The 24,680-nt window shown below is 33.9% G+C and overlaps 1 protein-coding gene across 3 annotated transcripts; it reads right to left on the bottom strand.

The window, feature by feature from the left end:
* Positions 1 to 11,600: 11,600 nt before the first annotated feature.
* Positions 11,601 to 22,965, bottom strand: LOC145635901 (DEAD-box ATP-dependent RNA helicase 1-like). 3 transcript variants are annotated; one of them, XM_081687273.1, is made up of 10 exons: positions 22,826 to 22,965; positions 22,311 to 22,449; positions 21,605 to 21,839; positions 19,088 to 19,342; positions 18,245 to 18,399; positions 17,702 to 17,879; positions 14,685 to 14,872; positions 13,205 to 13,409; positions 12,575 to 12,677; positions 11,601 to 12,234 (listed from the first exon to the last, which is right to left on the bottom strand). In XM_081687273.1, the coding sequence occupies exons 2-10, from the start codon at positions 22,427 to 22,429 to the stop codon at positions 12,122 to 12,124; spliced, it is 1,551 nt and encodes a 516-aa protein (XP_081543399.1). In that variant the 5' UTR covers positions 22,430 to 22,449; positions 22,826 to 22,965; the 3' UTR covers positions 11,601 to 12,121. The 3 variants fall into 3 exon arrangements, with proteins under 3 accessions (XP_081543399.1, XP_081543400.1, XP_081543401.1); XM_081687274.1 differs by lacking the exons at positions 11,601 to 12,234; positions 12,575 to 12,677 and adding an exon at positions 14,416 to 14,488 and having other exon boundaries at positions 13,211 to 13,409; XM_081687275.1 differs by lacking the exons at positions 11,601 to 12,234; positions 12,575 to 12,677 and adding an exon at positions 14,416 to 14,479 and having other exon boundaries at positions 13,211 to 13,409.
* Between the last annotated feature and the right edge of the window lie 1,715 nt (positions 22,966 to 24,680).

Here is a 24,680-nt window from a genome sequence, read left to right as displayed (position 1 = left end):
GCAACACGTAATTGCGCAACTGGCCTCGCCGAATAACTATTTGCAACAGATTAAAGAATATAACTCTTAGAGCAAGACATGCACTAACCAATATGACACTAACCGAGTAACCCCTATAACACTAAACGGGTAACCTCTATAAATTTGACAAAGTAAACCCCATAATATCTAGCTACATTGTGTTGCCACCGACATAAAAGAGTAAGACCCTGTTTTTTGAGCTTCTAAGCAAAGCAGGGAATATCATGTGCAGAGCAAGTGTCAGCACGACTAAACAAGTGTCAGCACATTGTTAATACGATTATTAATACTCACTAGAGCAAAGCTAAACAAGGTTCAACAGAGTCAACCAGTCCAAAACCGACCATTGCAGTTCAAGTATAAGTTATAACATCAAGATCAACTTTCCATATTTTAAATATATTTTTTCTTATATATCCCGTGCATTTTGCACGGGTACACTCTAGTATATTATAATTACACAGTCATTTAATGAGGTTTCTCCAAAACCTCAATCCTCAACTCTCATAAGTTTTGGTTTTTTTTTCATTGAGTGTTAAATACCGCCAACAAAAATTATCGAAATCGCCGACATTTTAAGCGAAATGTCATATTACCCTTACTAGAATACTAAACCCAAACCCATCTTTCTCCTCTTTCTTTTTTCTCTCTCATTAACCACCCCCCCAAGATCCCCAAACACAACCACCACCACCACCGCAACAGAGGCAACCGGCGTACCAAGCGGCGGCAGCGTTCAGGAGGTGGCGACGTGAGCACACGTCGGTGTCAGTGTCGGGTCGTAGACGGCGACGGCATGGATGGAAATCCGGGGAAGGAGGTAAGTTTACCGATTAGCTTGTTGTTTTGAATTTAAGTTTTTTTTTTAAATCTCGGTGGCTGGTAATTGGCGCTAAAAATCGGTTAACCGCCATCGGTAACCGGCGGTCAAAACCGATTGACCACACTGGTCAATCGGTTTTGACCTCTGGTTACTGGTGGTGGTCAACCGGTTTCGAGCGCCAATTATGGTCCTTCAGCTTTTCTAAAAAAAATTAATAAAAAAAAAACTTATTCTAATTAATTGTTATTATTATTACATAATAATTATAATTAATTTTATTATTATTAGATAATTAGTATTAGATAATTATTATGATTAACTGTAATTATTATTAGCAGTCTGGTGTAGATGGTTGTGGTTGATGCGGTGGTTTTGGGTTGTAGTGGTCGACATGGTGGCATGGGTGGTACCGGTGGTGGTTGATGTGGTTGTTTTAGAAGTGGTGGACGGAAAACATGAAATAAAGTTACAGAAAGAAAATGGGGAAGATTTTAGTAAGGGTAATGTTTTCCCATTGCTTGAAATGTTGGTGGTTTGATAAATTTTGTTGGCGGTATTTAGCAATCCACTTTTTTTTTTTTCTTTAATAATCTCCCATTAATTAAGTAACTTCCATCATTTTTTTTTTTGGAATAACTTCCATATTTCCTATTATTTTTTCTTTCTAAATATACATGTTACATGTATACCGTGCGCTAACACGGATACACTCTAGTAAAATAAAAATTTAGGGGTGTTATAAAATAAAGTGAAAATATGAGAGATGGAGAGAGAAATAATCTGTGTGTTTATATTTATACACACACACACACAATACAATTGATATGGTTTGCTTGGAGAATAATAAACCCTAAAATCTAGAAAGTTCTGGAGTGATACAAGGGTAAAATGGGCATCCACAAATATATATTTCATAACAAGGGGAACGATTTTTTTTTTCTTAGAAACCGCAGCATATGCGATTGACTACAGTAAAATATTGAAGAATGCTTTTTATTTATACTTCCTCCGTTTTTATTTTATTGCACCATTAGGACTTTTACACTATTCACTTAATGTTCTTCGACCATCATTTGTGATTTATCCATTAGGAAAAATATAATCATGAGGGATCTAGTTAGATTCGTCTCGAAATCTTCTTTTCAAATATCAAATTTTTGTAATTTTTACAAAAGTATAATAGAAGATATTAACAGCTAAAGTAATGCATTGGCAAGCGTGTCATAATGCAATAAAAAAAACGTAGGAAGTATATATATTTAAAATATAATATTATAAAACTTAATAATTTAAAATACAATAATTTAAACTACAAAGTTATTTTTATTTTTTAACACTTTTATATTTTCCACAATATATATATATATATATATATATATATATATATATATATAATCATTAATTTTCATAAACGTTTTCATATATTTTAATTTTTCAAATCAGTTCAGTTCAGTTCACTTCAATTCAATCCAGTTCAGTTTAGCTCCAATCAGTTCAGTTCAGCTTCAATCAGTTCAGTTCAGTAAATATGAACAAGCCCTTAGTTTAAGAAATATTGCATAATTAAATAATAAAAAATGATGTAACCTCTAAGGGGACGTTTGGTTCAAACAATGGTATAGGTTTGGAATGAGGAATGAAACCTGAGTGGTATGGGGTTGGAACTTGATACTTAATTTCATGTGTTTGGTTTTTATCTATGAATGATAGTTTTCCTTTTAATTTTAAACCTAAAGGTATGGGTATGAGTCATACCCACCTCCCACCAGGTATGGGTTTTTGATATGGGTTTGAAAAATGAAATTTCAAGAAACAAATACAAGGTATGGGTTTTGGTCATTCCAAACCCATACCTTAAACCTAATATGCTTGAACCAAACACCCCCTAAATAATTTACATATTATCTTTTCATCCATTACAACCTATTCAACTGTCAACATTATAATGATCTTGTGGTTTGTAGAAATTAGAAGTAGTCCAAAGACGAATCACTTTTATTCTAACACTCCATGTTTCTTTTGTTGGATTTATTTCTCGAACAAAATCATATACTTGTGCCATTTGAGATAGAAAAAAATAGTGGAATATTGTTTTGAAAATAAGAATGATTGCTATGAACGTAAATATGTAAATATAAAGAGTAAATACATAGAACCTTATATTACGTAATATTTTGAAGTATAACAAACTTCTTTTTTATCTAAAGTCATATATTACGTAATATTATCTCAAAGTACATAGTAATAAATTCTTTTTTTTAATTATCAAAAGTATTTTATTTTTCTAATAATCTAATATATATATATATATAAAGGGGAGTTTTTTCCCAAGTTTTTAGAGAGCCACGTAGGATCTAATTTTCTCAGTGCGCCATGTAGAATTATAAATCTTAGTAGTAGCCAATTAAATAAGAGATTATTAATTTCTTTTAGAATTAAATAATTTAAATGCCATGTATGCAAAATTGGCGAATGAGATTTTTAAGTTTAAATTAATTAAATATTATATATTATCTTTTAATATTAGGAATTTTATCTAAATATATAACAAATTTTAGGCTCATAAATACAAAAAAAGAAACATTATTTTAAAAAAATCAAACAAACCGTGCATCGCACGGGCTTCATCTAGTAATAATAATATAAGAGACATTGTGGGAATTTTTTTTTTTTTTTTTTTTATAACTGAAAGAAGATTAAGATAACAAACCAATTTATCTCTTATATTGTAAGAAACGTTTTTAGAAGATAAATAAAAAAAAAATAAAAAAAAAAACTAAAAAAAAAAAAAAAAAAACCAAAGTATTGTGGTCATGATTTTGAAGAGAAATGTGGAGTTGGAAGGTCGAGGATGTAATGAATTGAAGATGATGAAGAAAATAAACATTCAGAACATTGTAATTCTATGTCTTATTTTTATTCTAAAAAAGGAAGGGACTCTATTTTTGATTGGTCTTAAATATGACATTTTGTGAAAAACTACCTTATATAACACTTTTTGCGAGAAACCACCTAATAAAAAAAATGTTGAAAGAAATTATCTTATAAAAAAAGTAAATGTTGTAAGACACTACCCATGGTCGAAAAGTCATCGCTGACTTTTATTTTCCGGCGTTGACCATATCACATGTCGAAAAAAAGAGGGAAAGGGTAAATTAAAAGTCACGTGATTGGCACGTGATGTGGTCAACACTAGAAAATGAAAGTCAACAGTAACTGTCCGACCAATGGTAGTCTCTTACAACATTTACCCTTTTATAAGGTAGTTTCTTACAACATTTTTTTATTAGGTAGTTTCTTGCAAAAAAAAAGTGTTTTATTAGGTAGTTTTTCACAAAATGTCTAAATATTTATTTAAAAAAAAAAAAAAAAAAAACATAGTCCTTTTTTGTTTTTTTTTTTTTTTTCTCTTGTTGAACATAGGGACTCAATTGTTTAACCAAGGGGAATCAATTATTTAACCAAGGGACTCTATCTTTCCCTTTTTTTAATTAAAATTCACTGAAAACCCAAACTCATTCTATTCTGGTCCCTTTTTCCTTTTGTAAAATAAATAGAGTTCTCTTTCCCCATATTTTGGAAGAATTGAGTCTCTTGTATTAAGGGATAATGTTTGGGATTACTTTAGTATATAGGTATTGATGAGAAATGTAAATTGTAATAAGCACTTACTTAAAAGAATAATTGAAACTCTATTACCTATATATTATGAATGAGAACTATAAATTATAAGCACATACTAAAACCTCAAGCCAATACAAAAGATAAAGAAAAAAATTACAAAATAAAAACTTTTGGCAAACGATTTCTTTCAATGGACGCATGATGAGTTAGAGAAATATAAGAATAAGATTAATAACATGTAAATTTTATTTATTTACATTACAAAACCAAATAATTAATGATGAAATATTACTCTATAAGATTGTTTCATGCTTATTCAATCTAGAATACAAGTATCCAAATAATCACCATTAGTGTGATTAATTAGTTGCTGGTTATATATATATATATATATATATATATATATATATATATATATATATATATATATATGAAGAGTTTTCTATTAAATTAAAAAATATTGGGAAATTCTCACTGGTAATCAGAAACTTTTATTTTTTCTCAGTGGTAAACTCTGAAATTTTTAATTATCAATGGTAATCACTAATTAATATTATTAAACAAATGGTAACCTTAATGATATTAAAACATCAGTTAATGATTAACAAGGGTTAAATATTGGGTAAATAACAATAAATTTACATTAATGTCCTTAAAATTTCTTTTAAAAAAACCAAAAAAAAATCCAACCCCTCCCCTGCCACCAGTCAACCGCCAGCCCCCTTCCCCCTATTCCCGACCCACCCTTTCTCCTCTCATCACCACCAAAACCACTTCTCGAGGACGCCGGAATCAGTCCCTTGCTTGCCCGATTCCCTCTAATCTCCTCCCCGATTCCCTCTCCTTCAATTCCCCAATTTCCTCTCCTTCCCCGATTTTTAGTCGAAATTTCTAGGTTTTGGGGGCGAAATTCAATTATTTCCCATCGTTATTTGCGCAATTCAGGTATTATAGGGGGTTTGGGTCAATTTTTGCTCGAAAGGGGGTTTTGGTTCGAATTTGCTCGAACATGATGGGGTTTTGGCTTAGATTTCCTGGGGTTTTCAGTTGATGGTTGAATAATGTTGATTTTGGGGCCGAATTTGTTGGTTTTAGGTCGAATTGGTCGGGGCTTCGATCTTGCATTCGTTGGGATTCGGTTTTGCTGGGTTGGTCGTCTGGAGGTGCGGGAGGCTGAACGCCACAAGGGGAGGAGGTGGCTGGTGGTTGGATAGGTGGAGGAGGAGGTCTGTTAGGACAGGGGATGCGGTGGCTGGAAGTGCAGAGGGAAAGAGGAAAAAGAACGGAAGGAGCAAGAATGACAGGGGAAAGAGAAAGGAAGAAGAAAGAATTGGTAGGTGTAGTTATGTCCTTTTGCAATGCAATAGTTAAACCATGGTTAAGGAATTAATAAATTCTTTAACTTAAGTTAATATTGGCTTAGTTATGTTAATTAATGATTACCATTGATAATTAAAAGTTTCAGACTTTACCACTGAGAAAAAATAAAAGTTTGTGATTACCAGTGAGAATTTCCCAAAAATATTATATAGAGAGAGGTTACTCATATAAAAAGTTTTTCAAGTAGGTTAAACATTATTAGCCTCCATGTCATGCCTTAGTTTATTTTTAAGAAGGTTTAATAATGTGCTCCATGTCATATTGACATGAAGATGCCACACACACACACACACACACACATATATATATATATATATATATATATATATATATATATATATATATATATATATATATATATATATATATATATATATATATATATATATATATATTATTTTTTATTTTTTATTTTTTATTTTTTGTTATTTGTTTTTTGTGTGTGTGTGTGGAAAGAAAGATGTCACATGTAATCATAGTATGTAACTCTTGGGTGTTAATAATATTATAGATGTGTGTTTTTGAATAATTATATTCAATAGATAATACCATGGAATAAGAGAATAATTTTGAGAAAAAACTCTATTATGTATTTGGTTCATTCAATTTTAGTTGCAACACGTGAAAATGTACACTATCCACATTCTTATAGTTGACCTTTATTATTGATTGATATGTTGAACAAACTTATTTATGTTAGATTTCATTAGAGTTGTTTCAATTTATACTTTCGCAATATTTAATTTAAGGAGGATTAAATTAAAGTTGAATACTCCCTTTGTTTCTATAAGATTGTCTTAAATATCTAGTTCGCATTGTTAAGAAGCAATTACAACTTGTGAAAGTTGTGAGCTGGGTATGGGGGGCACAATTACTGATAAGGAAAGCCTAGTGACAGGAAATGCGTTGTAAGTGTGAAAATGTCAAGGTGTTGCTATAAGATTGTCTTAAACATCTAGTTCGCCGCATTGCTAAGAAGTAATTACAGCTTGTGAAAGTTGTGAGTATGGGTGGGCACAATTATTTATAAAAAGAGCTTAGCGAGAGCAAATGGGTTGTAAGTGGGAAAATGTCAAGGTGTTGCGACTAGAAGTAAACAGTAAACCAATTGATTCATTTTCCCACTAACAACCCATTTGCTCTCGCTAGGCTCTCCTTACCAATAATTGTGCCCACCCATACTCACAACTTTCACAAGTTGTAACTTCTTCTTAACAATGCGAACTAGATGTTTAAGACAATCTTATAGAAACAAAGGGAGTATTCAACTTTAATTGGCAAACTCGCAACTACATAATGCTTTTGGATTTCTAGTACACCCATTGATTATTATTATTATTATTATTATTATTATTATTATTATTATTATTGTTATTATTATTATATCTCAAAAACAAAAGTCATACAACCTACAATAAATTAGTGGGAAGCCGAGATACAATCTGGGCCCCCACTCCTCTAGCTATAGCAAATCCTACCCTAGTGAAGATATGAGCTGCAGCACGAGCCCCAATGTCTTGCGTCGACGAGAACCTCTGAATCCGCTTCACTAACTCAACAGCCTCCTTCTCTAATTCCCCAATTATTATTATTATTATTATTATTATTATTATTATTATTATTATTATTATTATTATTATTATTATTATTATTATTTGCATCACTTGTCTTAATTGAGTGTTTTTTTAATTGCATCACTTCTATATATTATTGTAGCTTTATACTATATTTTATTATTTCTCTCAACTACTTAAATCCTTACTCAAATTAATTTATAATTTCTCTCTCATGGTCTTTACTACTCTCTCTCTCACACACACACGCATAATTTCACTTTCATGGTCCCCACATTACTTTTACTAAAATAAATTAGGAAAATTGTTTCGTGTACCCTTGAGGTTTTAATAAATGCATTGTATACCCTTGAAAACTTTCAAATACATCATGTACTCCTGAATTTGCAAAAAAATGCACCAAATACCTATAGACTCTTAACAAATGGTAATTTTTTAAGATTGAGACCCACTAAGCATTAAATTCTATTAGATTATTACAGCGTAACTCTAATGTAATGCTAAACCATTTAATTATCAAGTAAACCTAATTAAAAAATCAAATCCTAACACCCAAAAGTTTAGAATTTACAATGATCAATGGAGTTGAATTGTGGATCTATTTTTTTGTTTTTAGGCAAATTTATTACGTAAATATAAAGTAATATAAGGGAGTCAATGTGTGGGCGTGATTTTAGTTTAATAAGTCAATAATATGTGCATTTGTTAGATGATTAGAATATTTGGTGTATATTTTTTCGAAAAAAATTGTCACCATTAATCCCAACTTTGCTCCATCCGTAGATATTAATCTCAACTTCTGTTTATTCTCTTTCACTCCCAACGTTGCACCCTATTAATTTTTATCACCCCAAGTGACTTGAAACCGGTTGAAGAGGTAAACCGTGCTGACTTGGTATTACTTGTAAAACATGTCGCAACCTAATTGGCTAAAAAGTTAAAAAAAAAAAAATCCCTAACTCTTCTCATCCTTAGCATCGACCACCACCACCAAGGCACCAACCTCCCTCCCTTCAGCCCAGGCGGCTTAGCTCCTCCATAACCTCACTCTCGAATCCACTAGGGTGGTCGTAATTAGACAGACAAGGCAACAAGGTGGTCGAGATTTGACGGAGAAGGAGCAAGGTGGTCGAAATTCAACGGGGAAGGGAAGGGGAGTTGGAATCTGGCGTGAAAGAACCCTAACCTTCAATCTTTGCAGCGGTGTAAGGGGAGTACTGTTGGTGGTTAAAATTAGTCTGGTGTTTCTGATTGCAAGTTGGTATTGTTGGTGGAGTTGCGGGCTGAGTTTTGTTGAATGCACGAATTATGGTGTTGCGGTGGTAGGCGTTTGTGGAATTGCGACTTATGGTTGGTGGCGAATTCAGGTGGCTGGTGGCGAACAAAGGTGGCGATGGCTGTTGATTTGCGCTACATTAGAGGGGGGAGGAGAGTTACGGGAAGTTTTAAGGGGAAAAGGGAGGCTAGTCGGGCCAGCACCGGCAACGGAGTAGGGGAAGGGGGGTCTGGCGGTGGCCAACGCTCGAGGGGACTGGTAAAGGCAAGGGTCGCCGTCTGTCGGAGGTGGCAGGGGCTATCACCTGTTGGGGTTAGGGTTTTAATTTTATTTTTTTAAATTTATTTATTAATTTTTTGTAAAATAAAAATTGGCCCTATCATGCATTGACACGTGTTTGGTAATCTCCTACGTCAGGTTGGATGAATGGTTAAGGGTGATAAAAATTAATAGGGTGCAAAGTTGGAGTGATAGGGAGTAAACTGAAGTTGGGATTAATATCGGCGGATGGAGAAAAGTTGGGATTAATTGTGGCAATTTTTCATTTTTTTTTTTACAAACATCAAGGGTACACAGTGCATTTGAAAGTTTTCACTTTTCAGGGTTACACAATACATTTTTTTAAAACCTTAAGGGTACACGGAACAATTTTCCAATAAATTATTCACTCACATTATTGTGTTATAACAAATTCACTCTCTTAAAACTCCGCGCATTTGCAAGTGTAGCAAAAAAAAAGGGGGGGAGGGGGGAGGGAAGTTAGGGTTGTTCATCGATCCAAGAGCGGAACGGACCGGACCGAAGACCAAAAATTAGAATTTTAAGAACCAAAGATCGGACCAATTAAACTAGGACCAAACCCGGACTGGACTGGAAGAATCAGTCCAAATCCCGGACCATACCGCTTTGGACCGATTTAAGAATTTTTTTAAAAAAGAATACTAAATTTTTAATAAAGTTATGGAAAACACGAAAAAAGTAAAGGAAAAACTATATTTTAACGTCATTTTTACATCTTTTTTTGTATGTTTAGTAAAAAAAAACTTATAAAGTTAAAGTTTTCTAAGCTTATTAAGGAAAATTTTAACCATTATTTAAGGTTTCACGCATATTTTTAATAAAAAAAATCGATCCGGTCAAAGACCGGTTTTTATAGGGTTTTGGACCGGACCGGACCGAAGACCGAGAAAATGAATTTCAAGACCCAAAGACCGGAATCCGGTTCGGTTTCGGTCCAGGGTGGTCCGGTCCATTTTTTCGGTCCGGACCGATTTATGAACAACCCTAAAACAAGTGATGTCCTTAACAAAATGCGAAAACTAATGGTTGATTTTCTTGACAAGGGACACCCTCCCCAGCAACTTTGAGAATTCTATTTTTAAGAAAATTATGAGATTTGTACAACATATTTTAGCTTGCAAATGCATAACCATGTCACGTACTAGTTGGATGAGCTAACTAAAAATGTGGAGAGAAGTATGTTACATGTGTTGTTTATTTCACCTTAAGAACTCATATCAGACCTTTGATACTCGGACATGTGTATGACAATCGGACACTTCATATTTAGATCAAAATCATGAATTTTTTTTAATAAAATAACCGAATCGAATGTTTAGATACGTAGTCGTGTAGGACATGGGTGCCTGAGTTCATGCATAGGGAGAGGATTGGCGAAATTGGTTACTATGAGATGGATGAGCTTTTCTATTACCCTTTGATATTTGGTTGCGAATACTAAAGGTTCACCTTGGTCTACTAACAACTTTTGAGTGAGCAAGGGAACTGTAATACATTTGGTCTAATATTCAACCATATTCATTAATGAGATCCAAGGCATACTTCTTTTGTGAGAAGAATATGCTTTGGGATGTTATGTATGTTAATGCATCAAGATCAATTATCATTAAAAATTTCAAAAAAAAAAATTAATCAAAATAAAAAAATAAAAAGAAAGAAAAGAAAAGAAATCCAAGATCATTTTCCTATAGAGAACATACAAATTATCATATTTACCTTTCCTTCAAAAAAAAATTATCATATTGACCTTCGTTTTTTGTTGTCATAACAATCTTATGTAAATTATGTTGTGGTCACCCACCTTGACGGGTCGCACGGACACTCCACTCCATAATAAAAAAAAATTGGGTCGGAGCTTAACATAATTTTTCATGCCCAAACTCGTAAAAAAGTGGCGGACTTATCGGGCCTTTTAACTAAAACTGCATTTTTAGACTTACCCAAACCTGTCCAATTTTCAGGCCATATCGAGCCGAGCCGATATTGATTACCTCTAGATATTGTCGACTTTGGGCCTAACCCGCACGAATTTATTTAAGGCACCTTTCTAAAAGGCCTCGTACTAATGGAGTGTGCACTCATTTATAAGAAACTCTTCACCTCCTTACTCATTCCATGTGGGACTTGAGATGAACAACCATAGCAAATCTCCCCTCAAACCAAAGACCACATAACTCATGGCCTCCCCTCCTGCGAAACTACCTTGCACCACCGCTATCAACATGGGACACACCGCTAAGCCACAATATCATGAGAACTTTCGACGCAAGGCACCACAATCGCGAGGTCACACATTTGAGGGAACTGTCCCACACATAGCACCCATGTCTATCTATCAAACAATTGGCTCTGATACCACAATGTTAAAGCAATATATTATAGTAGAAAGCAAAAGATGATTTGATTAACTTGAATTAAAAAGCACAGTACATAAATTTTAATAGTGTAACGTACTAACAAAACAAACTAAAAAATAGAAAGCATAATCCCATTTCCTAACTGCATAAACTTACTAACCCATTAACCACCACTAAAATAACTTTATTAACATCCTAAGTTACTGCTAACAACTAAATTTAGCTAAATAGCAACTAACTTTGAATTAGTCATTCAACAAATTATCCTGTGTATTATTGATAATTATCCACAATAATTATAAAGCTACTATTTGCGTCGGTCACAACCAGTCCTCAAAGAAAAAAAATAATGAAGCATAACTAGTTAGGAGATGACATTTTGGTGTTAATTCTGGTGGATAATTGATGTATGACAAATGCAATTTCTCTATGACGGCTAAGAGAAATAAAAATTGAGAAGATCCTAATATCTTTTGAATCCAATTCAATGTACATCAAATTTAACTGCTATCCTAAAACCGATTCAAAATTTGAAACCCAGCTCTTCGAGTACACAACCCATAATACCACAAGTACTAAACCACTCGCTAATTCCTCTTCAGGCTTCACCCACATCAGACATCACTATCATTTGCTACTCTGGTTTCAAAAGTCAGTCATGATCAGTCAGGCACATTTTCAGCTAGTATACACTCCCGGTGCTGCAAATTCCACCCGTCACCACAGGTGTGATGCTCTTGTTGGAGAATAGATAATATTTATATGCCTACTCCTTGGATATCTTCGCTGTCTTTGCTCTACGTGGCTTTGTAGACTTGAAGTTAACCTTGCGTTTACGAAATGCTTCTGATTCTACATTCTCCTTCAGCTTATCAAAAGCTGTAATAATCAAAGAGAAGAACGGTTTAATCATGACAGATCAGAATACAAATAGTGGACATGAACCATAACACACATCCTAATACAGAAGATTTAAAAGGCACATAGATTGAAAGGAGCAGTGGTACATTCTATCATGGGAACAATAGAAGTAAACAACACTGATGTAATGTGGATATATTAAAGAAGTTCAAGAATTTAAAATTTGAAGAAAATTCATTTAATCCAAGTACTGCAACATTTTAGAAAAAATTAAAAGGCACGGAGAAACTAAATAAAATTTCAGAAACATCACATTTCATTCATAATATACACGGCTGCATGTAGGTAACAAAATTACCAGATGTGTAAGCAGGCTGAAGGGACTGAATTGACTCCGAAGAAAGAGGGAAAACTGTAGAGCTGATCTCTGCTTTCTGTTGCAGTGCCTTGAACTTCTTCATCTGAATTAGAGAGATAAAAACTTAATGAGTTTATGCAAATCTAGTGATCATGCCACACTCCCTCCATCCCAAAACAAACTTCCATACTCTGAAATATACACAGGAAAAGCAAAAAAAAAATAAGAAAACAATTATCTCTTTCCTAATCAAGAAAAAGTTTTTTTTTTTTTTTTTTTTTTTTTTTTCTACTCTCTCCATCACATCACTTTAAACACACTCACTTCTGTTTCTTTTCCCGCTACTACCTATCCCTGACCTTTTATCATTTTCAATGTCAAGTTCTATTCAGGATAGTAGTTCAAAGTAAAATCATGGAATACAGGTACTTCAAATTTTCCAGTATGGTATTCCTTTTCAATTCTTCGAGGGCATCATGGTTTAAGAAACAAAGTTTTCATCACTTAACTAGGCATACATACATCCTTGATTTTATTTCAGATGAAACACTTCCCTTTTCACACTTGTCGACAGATAACTTCAACCATTAAAACATAAGTATTATGTCAAAGAAACGCTTAGCAGCTTACTTCATCTTTTAGAAGCAATGTAAAGCATCGCCCTATTTGAAATGCTCTAGCAGTCCTTCCAGCACGATGAAGATATGCTTTGATGTAACGTGGCACGTCATAGATAATGACATTTGCTACTGCTTCAACATCTGTTCCTCGGGACAGGTTATCAGAAGAAATGAGCACCTCCACTTCTCCTTTCCGAAATGCATCTAGTGTTTTGCTGCAAAACATGAGAAATTTACAATTCAACTAATGGCCTTTTACATACACATTAGTGAGACAAGCGATCAATTTAATAATATCAGTAAAAAGCAGAAAGCAATACACCAAAAACATAGCAGATGTGATCTAAGAAGTAAATCCATGTAAAACCATTTCTCAATCTAAATCCAGAAGTAGATTTACAAGCATTAAATGCGAAACCTTATTTGCTAAAGAGAAAAGGCGGGGAAAGGACTTAAACTAACAGTACTAGAATGTTATTACAAGCCATGGTTATGGTATGTCCAATCGAATCATTCCCCCATCTTCAGAGTTTAATTGTAGAACTCTATAGTACACCAAAGATAAACGCATGGTATCTTCATGGGTATGCTTGACTTTCAAGGTGTATGACTGAGGAGAGGGGAGGATGAGGAAAAGAAACTTTTTTTGAGTATTATATCAATACTACTTGTTTCAGTAAAAAAAATTACAAATAACTCCATATAACAAACCTCTGAACATGTCAAATATATGCAAAATAGATGTGCATTAAATTTTACTTCAATTATCGTGGTTTTTTTTTCATAAGAATTTTACTGCTTATCCATTAATAGGTCTTCACCAGCAAATAAATTCTCTCGCTAAAAGATACAGGATACAGCCATCAAAACTTTTCTCAGTTTTATGGGTACTGAATAATTCCCAAGAACGTCAAATGCTTACGGCAACAATTCACTTATTCCACCACATCCTCTATCACAACTCACTGAGGTGTTTGGTTCACATAATTAAGGTATAAGGTATGGGTTTAGAATGATTTAAACCCATACTTTATGTTTGTTTTATGATTTTATGAGTTTCAAACCCATACCTCAAACCCCCAAGGTATGGGGTTTAGAAACCTTGGGGGGAAGGTGGGTTTGGCTCATTCCCATACATTTAGGCATTAAATAAAAGAAAAACATTGCATTTTATAATCATACCAAACAAATGGTATTAAGAATCAAGTTCCAAACCCATACCATTATGGTTTTATTCCTGATTCCAACCCCATACCAGTTTGCGAACCAAACGCCCCGTTTGTGCCTGTTTTGACTAACAATAAGTATTAATCTAACGCAAAATTAGTTGCTTTAAAGAATTGACTACTTCGTATCAATATTTCTTCTTACATATTCTAAAAAAGCATAAGTGATGCATTATATAAGTGTATATTGTTTAAAAAGCAATAATGATGTATTATATAAGTGTATTTCTTAAGATGCATCGAAAGGAGGGGCAAAGAGCACACCTTCTCACAGCCTGATGTTGACAACTTGAGTATCCCTTGATCCTCATTTCAAGATTTCCAAAACATTTCAGCAAGCTGCATAGCCTATGGGTCATCTTTTTGGATGAGGTAAAAACAATGCATTTCTCGCCTTTTAACTTTTGAAGAAGGGCAACTAGATACAGTGCTTTATCATTTGATTCACAAATCTGCACAGATAACGTACAACAGAGAATCTCAGCAAAATCAAATCCAGATTCACATTATAAATCCAGGATTTACCAATCTATCACAATGACAAATTGAAGAATTCTATCACCATTGTATCATATATTGTATTACAGCATCCATTTGGTGGTTTTATTTATTTATTTTTATTTTTATTTTTTTTTTTTTTTTTTGAATTAGTCCATCTTAAAATGAAAATCAAACACTTTATTATTCGTAATCTTTGGAGTATAATGAACAAATCAGATGGCTCATTTAAATGTATAGTTAATCCTTATTCCTGTAAAATGGCACCAGTGATATTGACTCAGTAACAAAAAGTCTAACAACATGGATAAGACCATGTCTTACAGTCACAGACCCTGTACACAACACTAGAAAATTCTATGCTCAAAGTCATAACCACATTGACAATTTGACATGGAGGCCGAAGGTGGCATGCACCACAAATCAAGTGAAGCCATAATAAGGTAGGCGTACTAGAAGCTACGACCCAAATGACAATGCTGCAAACCCTAAATGAAGCAGGGGCAGGAGATCCTCTTTGTTTGTTGTCGATGAAGTAAGCAAAATCTCATGGGGTTATCTTTCCTAACAATAAACTTGTAAAGGGAGAACATAGAGAATAAGAGACTTGAACAAAAATGAGAAAGCTGCATTTCCCTAGCTAAAATGCATCCTTACACTTTATTGCCTCAATCCTAATTTATCAGCATACTTTGATTAGTTCAAAAGTAAAAACTTCCCCCTACCCCCCCCCCCCCCCCCTTTTGCTTGCCCCATTAAGAATTAGTTAGTTTATAAATTTTTTGGTTGGATGGAGTTGATACGAGACAAAATTATTGAGACCAATGAGATGAATATGAGAGTGAAATGGAATTCCTCATTGTCATTGTAATATGAGGCCATCTCAAGAAGGAAAACGAGGCAAATAAAAGGGAACAAAAGGGAGTAGGAATCAAAATGAACAAATTTATGATTTAGAGGAGAATTCAACCTATCAAAATCATCATTATACCAGTGCTTCTACAAGGCTCCTGCGCTAGGTGAGGGATGCAAGTTATGTAACATGCAGATTGACAATGAGGTTAATTCAGCGTGTACCATTGGTACCAACAAGAAGGTTGTTTCCATAAGACTACATATCTGAAGCAAAATATGATTTGGGTCTTTCCGTCTTTGGCTCCTTTGGATAGACCAGTAAAATAAGCTTATTGCCAACACTATTGTGAGTTAATAGGATGATTTAAATAGATTGTTGTTTCTCTTTAAATGTAAGATTGTAAAATGAGGCTGAAATTCGTCAAAAAACACATAAGAATTCATGATGTCAATATATTTCTGCGCTTAAAGTCCACCAAAGTTTCTCCCACAGTACCTTGTCATATCTCATATGCCTTGATGATTCTCCATTCGCTACCTCATAAAATAAATTTCCTCCATAGCCGATCTACCAAGCATAAACCTAATTTTGTTCTTCTAGATCTATACACTTCTCCTTAACCTTTGTTCAATCAGTGGCTCCCAAAGTTTTATCAGTCATATGCTTGATCCCTTGATAGTTGGCACAAGGATATCCCCTTTGTTCTTACACAAAAGGATTAGAGTACTATTCCCCCACTTCATTGGCATCTTTAAATTCCAAAAATATTGCATAACCAATTAGTGTTGCCAATCAATCAATTCCTCTTTCTCCCAAACATCTCCAAACCTCAATTGGAATCCCATAAATCCCAATTGCTATCTTAAATAGTTAAATCCCTTTTATTTCAATGCAAAGACTTGTCCCTTTTGAATTCTCAGCATAAACTGTCGATTAACCATATTGTGAAAAATTATTATATCTCTGACATCTTGGATTTAATCTCCTAAATAAGCTATGACCGTATAATAAATGGCATACACCTTATTCTCCAATAATCCAATCCTAAAGAAATCAGTACTTAGAAAACCTATACTTTATAATTGCTATGCTCTTAGAAAACCTATACTTTAACATTCTTAAGTTTTGGTGCGCACATTGTTCAGTAGGTACTCTCAGAAAGTCAGAATAAAACTACCTTTGCTGCAAATTTTACTGGGTATTCTGTTAAGGTATGCTAGATTTATTTCAGCATTTATGGAAAGACTGTACCGATTGAACAAGCCTTCCATCACCCATCTTACCCAAGAGCTTCAGCACCTTGTTGCAGCTACTACAAAGATCATTGTATCAAGGGTATCAGAATCTTCTATCTTCGAAGAATATGAAAACCAAAGCCAGGGCAAATAGATGTCCAGTGAATGAAATACTAAAGACCTAAATAGTAGTTGCATTGAGAGTCCAATGCCAGCACAAACTCTGTTTGAGCTATATTGTGCAAATTAAGTGTGCTAGCTTCACTTCCTCCCCTAGTACTATAGTATGTTGGGAACAACTGCTCTAGTCATACTGGCAAACATAAGATTAAAACAATCTGACATGACCTCATATCTAATATTAGAGTTTAATTATTAAGTTGCTAAATTACAGGGTTTTTCTTCTAGGGTAACATTCACACCAGCAGCTTAACCTATATATATGGACTACCATACAAATTTATTGAGGACACTTTGTGTACCTTACTGTCATCCCTTCAAATTCTACTTCTGCCTAGGTAAAAATGAAGAACAAAATCGGTTAAGTTAAAATGACCTATAAATTGGAGTCCAGAAATAATTAGATAACGAGATGAACATTGCACAAGCACATCACCAGCTAATATAATAACTTCAAGAAAACTACATATTGACACTGCAACAATATCACAAGTACAAACAATCTGCCATACCACTTTGAAAAACTCAAGTTTTTCAGGAAACGCATAACGTGATTGACCAGTTGTTAAGAATAAAGGGTGATGAAGATCCAGCAGACCAAGTTTGCTAGGATTTCGGGTCAGTGTAGCAGAAAAAAGCATCTTCACAAGCCTGGGATTAGCTTTATCCTTAAAACCCCTCTCAACTCCACTGCAATAGAATGAAGATAAACTCAAGGTCAAGCCTGAAGCACAAAAGAGCATTAATTATGCATAATGAACTCTTACAAAACTAAAGATCAAAGTACAATCATATATAAATGAAAACAAGGCTGATTCAAGTAAAGATAGCAGAATATTATATGCAAGGATATTGACTAAATTGTGATTTTCATCACCAAGATGTTATATCCAATCAAACAAGAGCAGGTGTTCAGCACAATTATGACTAGCTCGGCCCCAATCCATCAAGGGAAGATAAATCAAGGACATACAAAAAAGAAAAGTTAAGCAAGAGCTAACCCAGCACATATTATATACATAGCTAGGGATGGAATGAACCATGATCATACTCACAATCTCCTAATGGTTTTGAAAGAACCACATATTGAAGCGGAAAAGGCTTCAACACAAGGTGCAAACACTTCATCATTTGGACTGGACAACTTGAGCACAGCAGGTAACCATGACTGATAGGCCTCCCCTAATAATCGGTCAGTTTCATCAACTACCTGCACCATTAACCAAGCAACATCAAATTTATATATGGAATCAAACAGCATCTATTAAACAGGGTTCGAGATCTAAAATTCGTATGTTTCTTTTTGCACTAAAATCAAGGTGAGAATAAAAGGGCCTTGAGATTACAAACTTCAGAAAGTTCTGATGTAACTAGCAATTTACTCTTAAGTTTAAGCACTCTTAAGTTAAAGCAGTTATTTTGGAGATATAAGTTCCTTAATCATAGAAAAGGTTTATCCCAAGTTGATTGACTAAGCAACATGCCAACATGATCACATTTTCATTCATGAATAATAAGATATATCCAGTTTAGTAATCCTACTCGTGACAAAAACAAGCTGGGAATTTAAAGACATGTTGCTAAGACATTAATATATCTTTCACAAAACACCCATCATTTATGCAAGGATAAAAGGGGGTTTGCAAATGTGCAAATGGGAACTGATAAAGAATAATTTATAATTTATTTCCATCACCCAGTATGAAAAATGGTTTTTCCAATACAGATGATTAAATGTATTAAGCTCTTCGGAGAACAAGGAAACTAAACACAAAAAGGAACAACCAAAATGTCTCAAACTATTTTACTATAATTGTATCCAGCAAATTTTTGGTACTGCTAATAGGGCCAACAAGCTAAAGTGTGCAGATAATTAAGGAGAAAGGTATGCTACCTACAAGATAACGTAGATGCTCAAGTGTAAAGCCTTTAGTAGTATTGATATGGTCCATAAGTCTTCCAGGAGTTGCTACCAGTATGTCTACAGCACTTCGTAATTTGTTTGCATGATCTTCAGGATCATAACAGAAGCCAGCCTCAAGTCTCGATGCTTTAACTAGTGCTGAAATTTCATCAGCAAGTGAGGACTGCCCGACAGCCAAACCAACAGACAAGCCAACTGCTGGAGCAATATCATCAAAGACTTTTTTTACCTGAAATTTTAGAAACAAAAGTATATGAATGCATTCCTTTACAATTACTTACCACATCCCCCCGTTTTTAAATTAGGATTCACACCAGCAAGATAGCAACCTCCATAATGCCACTTAATTATGCGCTCTGATTATCTATAATAAGTGGTTTAACTTTCTGCTGACCTCAATTAATAGGAAGCAAGTTCTTTAACTTATATAACAATTTTAATCTTTCATTTTTAGATCTCTATTCTAGACTACAAACATTGAAATCACTTTCCTTTCTTTTGCAAGTGTGTTTTCATTATTTTTGGTAGTAATTAATATCTGGAAATTTTCACATTTGCTACCATTAAAAACACCACGCTTCACATTTGCTACCTATTTAAATTTTTTTTTTATTTTACTACCACCTAAAACAAAGTTTGTTAAAAATCACTACCACATGCCTTATTCTGTTACTATTTCCATTAGTGGGCCCACTCCACCGTTTAGCCACCCCTCCAACCACCTTGCAGCCACCCCTCCTCCTCACTGCCACCCCTCACCTCCCCCTGCCGGCGCTGGCGCCGCCGCGCGAACCCACCCCCTCCCTTTCCCCCACCCTATGCGCATCCAATCCCCCCTTTCCCTTTCCCGTTCTTGAGCTCCGACCCCCACCCCGAACGAAAACCACCCCCTTTCCCCTTCCCTCCACCGGAAATCGGCCCCCCTCCCCTGATTCCCCCACCGAAATCGACCCCCTCCCTTCCCCTACCCTTTTCGGCCGTCCCTAACCCTAAACCACCACCCCAAAACCACCCTAAATGAATTTTAGGGTTTCGGTTGTGGTGGTTTTGGGTTAGGGATGGCCGAAAAGGGTAGGGGAAGGGGAGGGGGGTCGATTTCGGTGGGGGAATCAGGGGAGAGGGGCCGATTTCCGGTGGAGGGAAGGGGAAAGGGGGTTACGGTGGTGTTGGTATGGGTTTTGGGGGGTTTTGGGGGGTTACGGTGGCGGTGGTGGTCTGGGTTTGGGGGTGTCAGCTTAGGATTAGGATTGTCAATTTTGGGTGGGGAAAAGGGAGGGGGTGAGGTCGCCGGCGCCGGCCGCCGGAAGGGGGGAGGGGGAGGGTGGCAGATTAGGGGAGGGAGAGGGTGGCAGATTAGGGGAGGGGGTGGGTGGGGTTGCTGGTTTTTTTTAATTTTTTTTTTAATTTTTTAAAAATCTTTTTAATTTTTCTTTTTTTTTTAAATAAATTTAACGGAAATCCGAACGGATTCCGTTAAGTGGTAGTGATTTTTAACAAAGTCTGATTTAGGTGGTAGCAAAGTAAAAAAAAAAAAATATAAATAGGTAGCTGAAGCGAGGCGTTTTAGGTGGTAGCAAATGTGAAAATTTCCTTAATATCTATAATACTTTAATTGAAAGGCATTATTGAACATTTGAAGATGATAACAAGGTTGATACAGCTTCATTGATGGAACATTAAAATTCTGTATTTTATCCTATGACTTAAGCTGATGACATGAGGCAGGCTCAGTCAAGCCACAAAACTGGACCTCAGTGAATTTTTCCTAATCATTTTTAAGCTTTCTGAATTTCACGCTGACATGGAGCAATATAATTTTTCTCTTACAAGACAGCAAATGCTTAAGCTAAGTTTGGCTTAATTATACCACTTCTAAATTCAACAATTAGATACTAAATGATTTTTTTCTCTGACATGACATCAACGCTATAAGAAAACAAAGATTGGAATTACAAAGTATTATGTAACAGATCAAATTATAAATTATTCAATTTGATCTGGTTAACAATACAGAGTAAATGCATTTCTAATCCCCTTAGAGGAAGAAAAAAACAAACAAACAAACCAGCAGCTAGCTGCACTGATCACAAGAACTTAAAAATCAAAAGTTATTAGCTTTCATCAGAATACATGTAAAGAACCTTCAGGGGATAACATGCTTGTGTGAGAGTGAGGGATAGCTCAAGTGGTTAGACCTTCTCTCCCGATTCCAAGAGATCCTAGGATCGATTCTCACCCCGCCCTTGTGACTCTCTAAACACCAAAAAATCAACATGCTAGTGTCATTAATAAATCAAAGATGCTAGTCAGTCTCCAACCTCCAATTAGTCCAATTTATGTATTACATGGCACATTTGTGCACAACTACTAGGAAACAAATGATTGCTGAGGAAAGACTTATCACTAGTAGAATCATATGTCAAAGCAAGAATTAGATGAATAAATATATAAATAGATAAATTGAGAAACTAAGAGTCCTAAAATAACAAACCTGCACAGCTAAATCACGAGTGGGCAACACCACCAATGCACGCAAACATTTCACGGAGTGGGTAGCTAGCTTCTGCACTATTGGTAGAGCATAAGACAAAGTTTTTCCACTTCCAGTGGGTGAGTTTACACATAGGTCACGCTCAAATGCACCAGGACCTATAGTCTCTTGCCAAACAGCAACTTGTACAGGAAATAGTGAAGAGATATGGACATTCTTCAAAGCCTTAACCAATCTGTAAAAGAAGTAATACACTACACCATCAATCAATCCAATAAAACAAATCGGAAACAACATTACAAATCGATATGGACGATATCTATATCTACACTAATCCATAATAGCAGAAATTTTCATGTCATGATCCCATGTCCCCTTCATGCTTCACCTCCCTACTTTTCTTTTATCATAACAAATTCAAAATTTACAACCCTTTTCATCACATTTTCTTTCCTTAGTCACTCAAGGTGTTTACATGTACAAGTATTTCTTACATACATATACAATTTCTAGTTCAAACTTCCCAAAATTTTCAAAAGTACAAAAAAGAAAAATATTGACTTAACCACATCACATGAATTTTAATAGGCTAAAAACCAGTTAAAATTAACAAAACATAAACACAAATAAGAGTAGAAACTAATGAATTTCATATCAATTGCAGTAGTAAACCAAATTATAATTTAAAAAAAAAAGTAGTTGGTACCTAGGGTCGAGAAAAGGGAGCATAGTTAAAGGGGTTTCCTTAAAATCAACAATGTCAACTGGGTTTCTCATCCATGGAAGCACTGGTGTGCTCTTTTGAATTTGGGTTGTTTCTGCCATTGCTTGTAACAGGCCCTTCACTGAATATTAAATTAACAATTAATAATAAATTGTGAAACTGAAATTGATTATTATAAAAGAGAGGAAAATAAAATAATAAAATAAAATAAATCTATACCTCAGAAGGTTTTTTTTTTTTTTTTTTTTTTTTTTGAGGGCTATACCTCAGAAGCTGCTTCAATGGATATTTGATTATTGAATTATCTCAAAAAATAACATAATTTTAGGGATATTTGATTCAATAATCAAATTACGCTCATAAATTTCTTATCTCTTGGATATGATGTTTAATAATCTAAGAATTTACGAACCCTAAACTTAAAGCACTGATAATTAAATTAATACAAACCCTAGATTGTGAAATTGATATGATGATGACAACAACAAACAACTTACCTTAGAAGCTGCTTCAATGGGGGATACAAGGATAAGATTCAACGGAGAACGCTTCAATGGAGAACGTTGAGTGCGCTTAATGGAGAACGTTGAGTCTGAGAGAGGTAGGAAATAGGAACGAGGCCTTTAAAAGTCATGACCCGCCATAGTTATAATATGGGTTAGATCCGTCTCATAAATAAATGGGCGGGTCTTTACATCATCAATAATCAATCAATAAACAATAAATATAAAAGACTTTTTTTTTTTTTTGAAACCAAATATAAAAGACTTAAATGTCCTTCAATAACTTTTTTTTTTATTTCTTTTTAGAAAATCTTTTACTCCGTATAAGTTAAGTTAACTTAAATATAAATATGATTTTTTTTTTTTTTGCTTTCAAAAAAAATATATAAATCTATCTATCTATAACTTTATACTAAAGGCGAAACCAGGAATGACACATGTCATCTTCTAGTTAAAAATTTTCCCTCCAATTTTTTTTTTTTAGTTTTTATTTTTTTGGCCAAAGCTTCTTAGAGAAGTTTTTAATCTATAAATCTATAACTTTATATTAAAGGCGAAACCAGGATTGACACATGTCATCTCGTGGTTAAAAATTAAACTTCTTAGAGAAGTTTTTAATACAAACTATGCAATAATATTTCATTTCTTATTTGATAAGTATATTCTATTTGTACACATTCAAACAAAGATATTATTTTTTATACAATAATATGCAATAATAGTTTGTTATCTATAACTTTGTAATGTAATTCATAGTTATTTTTATTAGTCGTGCATATATTATTCTCTCTGTTTTCTTTAGTGTAATAAATTTTTTATTTTTTTTGTAATTACAGAACTTTCATCCTATTTTGCAATTAGGTATATTTTTTTATAATTAAATAATAGTGTTAAACTAATGATAAGTATTAAGTTTTAAAAATTACCGTGCATGGCACGGGACTTAACCTAGTAACAACCTAAATTGTAATAAATTAGTTAATGTTTAAATCTTTAACTATAGAAAGAATAAAAAACAATAACATCTTTAGGAAAATATCATATAGATTATCAACATAAGATTTTTAACAATAATTTTTTGGAAAAATTGTAAATAATAATCCCTACTTTGCTCCATTTTCTTTTAATAATCCCAACTTTTGATTATTCTAGAATAATCCCAACTTTGGGGGTTGTTTTCTTTCTTCAATCCCAATGATCGGTTACCGGTTGAATGGGTTTTTTATTTATTTTTTTCTTTAAATGACACGTGGTGCATAGAGAAAGTACTGCGTACTTGAACTGGATCGGTAAGACTGGAGCTGTAAGAGCTAGTTTAGACTTGGATGTGACATCATTTCGATGATCCCCATTAAAAATGATGTCATCAAATTCTTGTTAAAACTCACTAAGGGTCTGTTCTTTTCCGTTGAAATTCAGTTCAGTTCAGTTCAGTTTAGTTCAGTTCAGTTCAGTTTAGCTCTTAATTTATGTCTAATGATATTGCTAATGATATAAAGCCAAATTTCATTCTTTTAAGCTCTTATTACAACGACAACAACAACAACAACAACAACAACAACAACAACAACAACAACAACAACAACAACAACAACAACAACAACAACAACAACAATAATAATAATAATAACAATAACAATAATAATAATAATAATAATAATAATAATAATAATAATAATAATAATAATCAATAAGTAATAAATAATAATAATAATAATAATAATAATAATCAATAAATAATAATAATAATAATAATAATAATAATAATAATAATAATTTGGGGTTAGATACTAGTTAGATAAATGTATTAATTAAAACATTAAAGAGAGTGGGTTAGGGTGTTGGACTG

This window comes from Chenopodium album, chromosome 6, assembly GCF_948465745.1.
Source record: "Chenopodium album chromosome 6, dcCheAlbu1.1, whole genome shotgun sequence".
NCBI classification, from domain to species: domain Eukaryota; kingdom Viridiplantae; phylum Streptophyta; class Magnoliopsida; order Caryophyllales; family Amaranthaceae; genus Chenopodium; species Chenopodium album.
The sequence above is the reverse complement of the archived record's forward strand: the minus strand, read 5'-3'. Positions and strand labels throughout refer to the sequence as shown.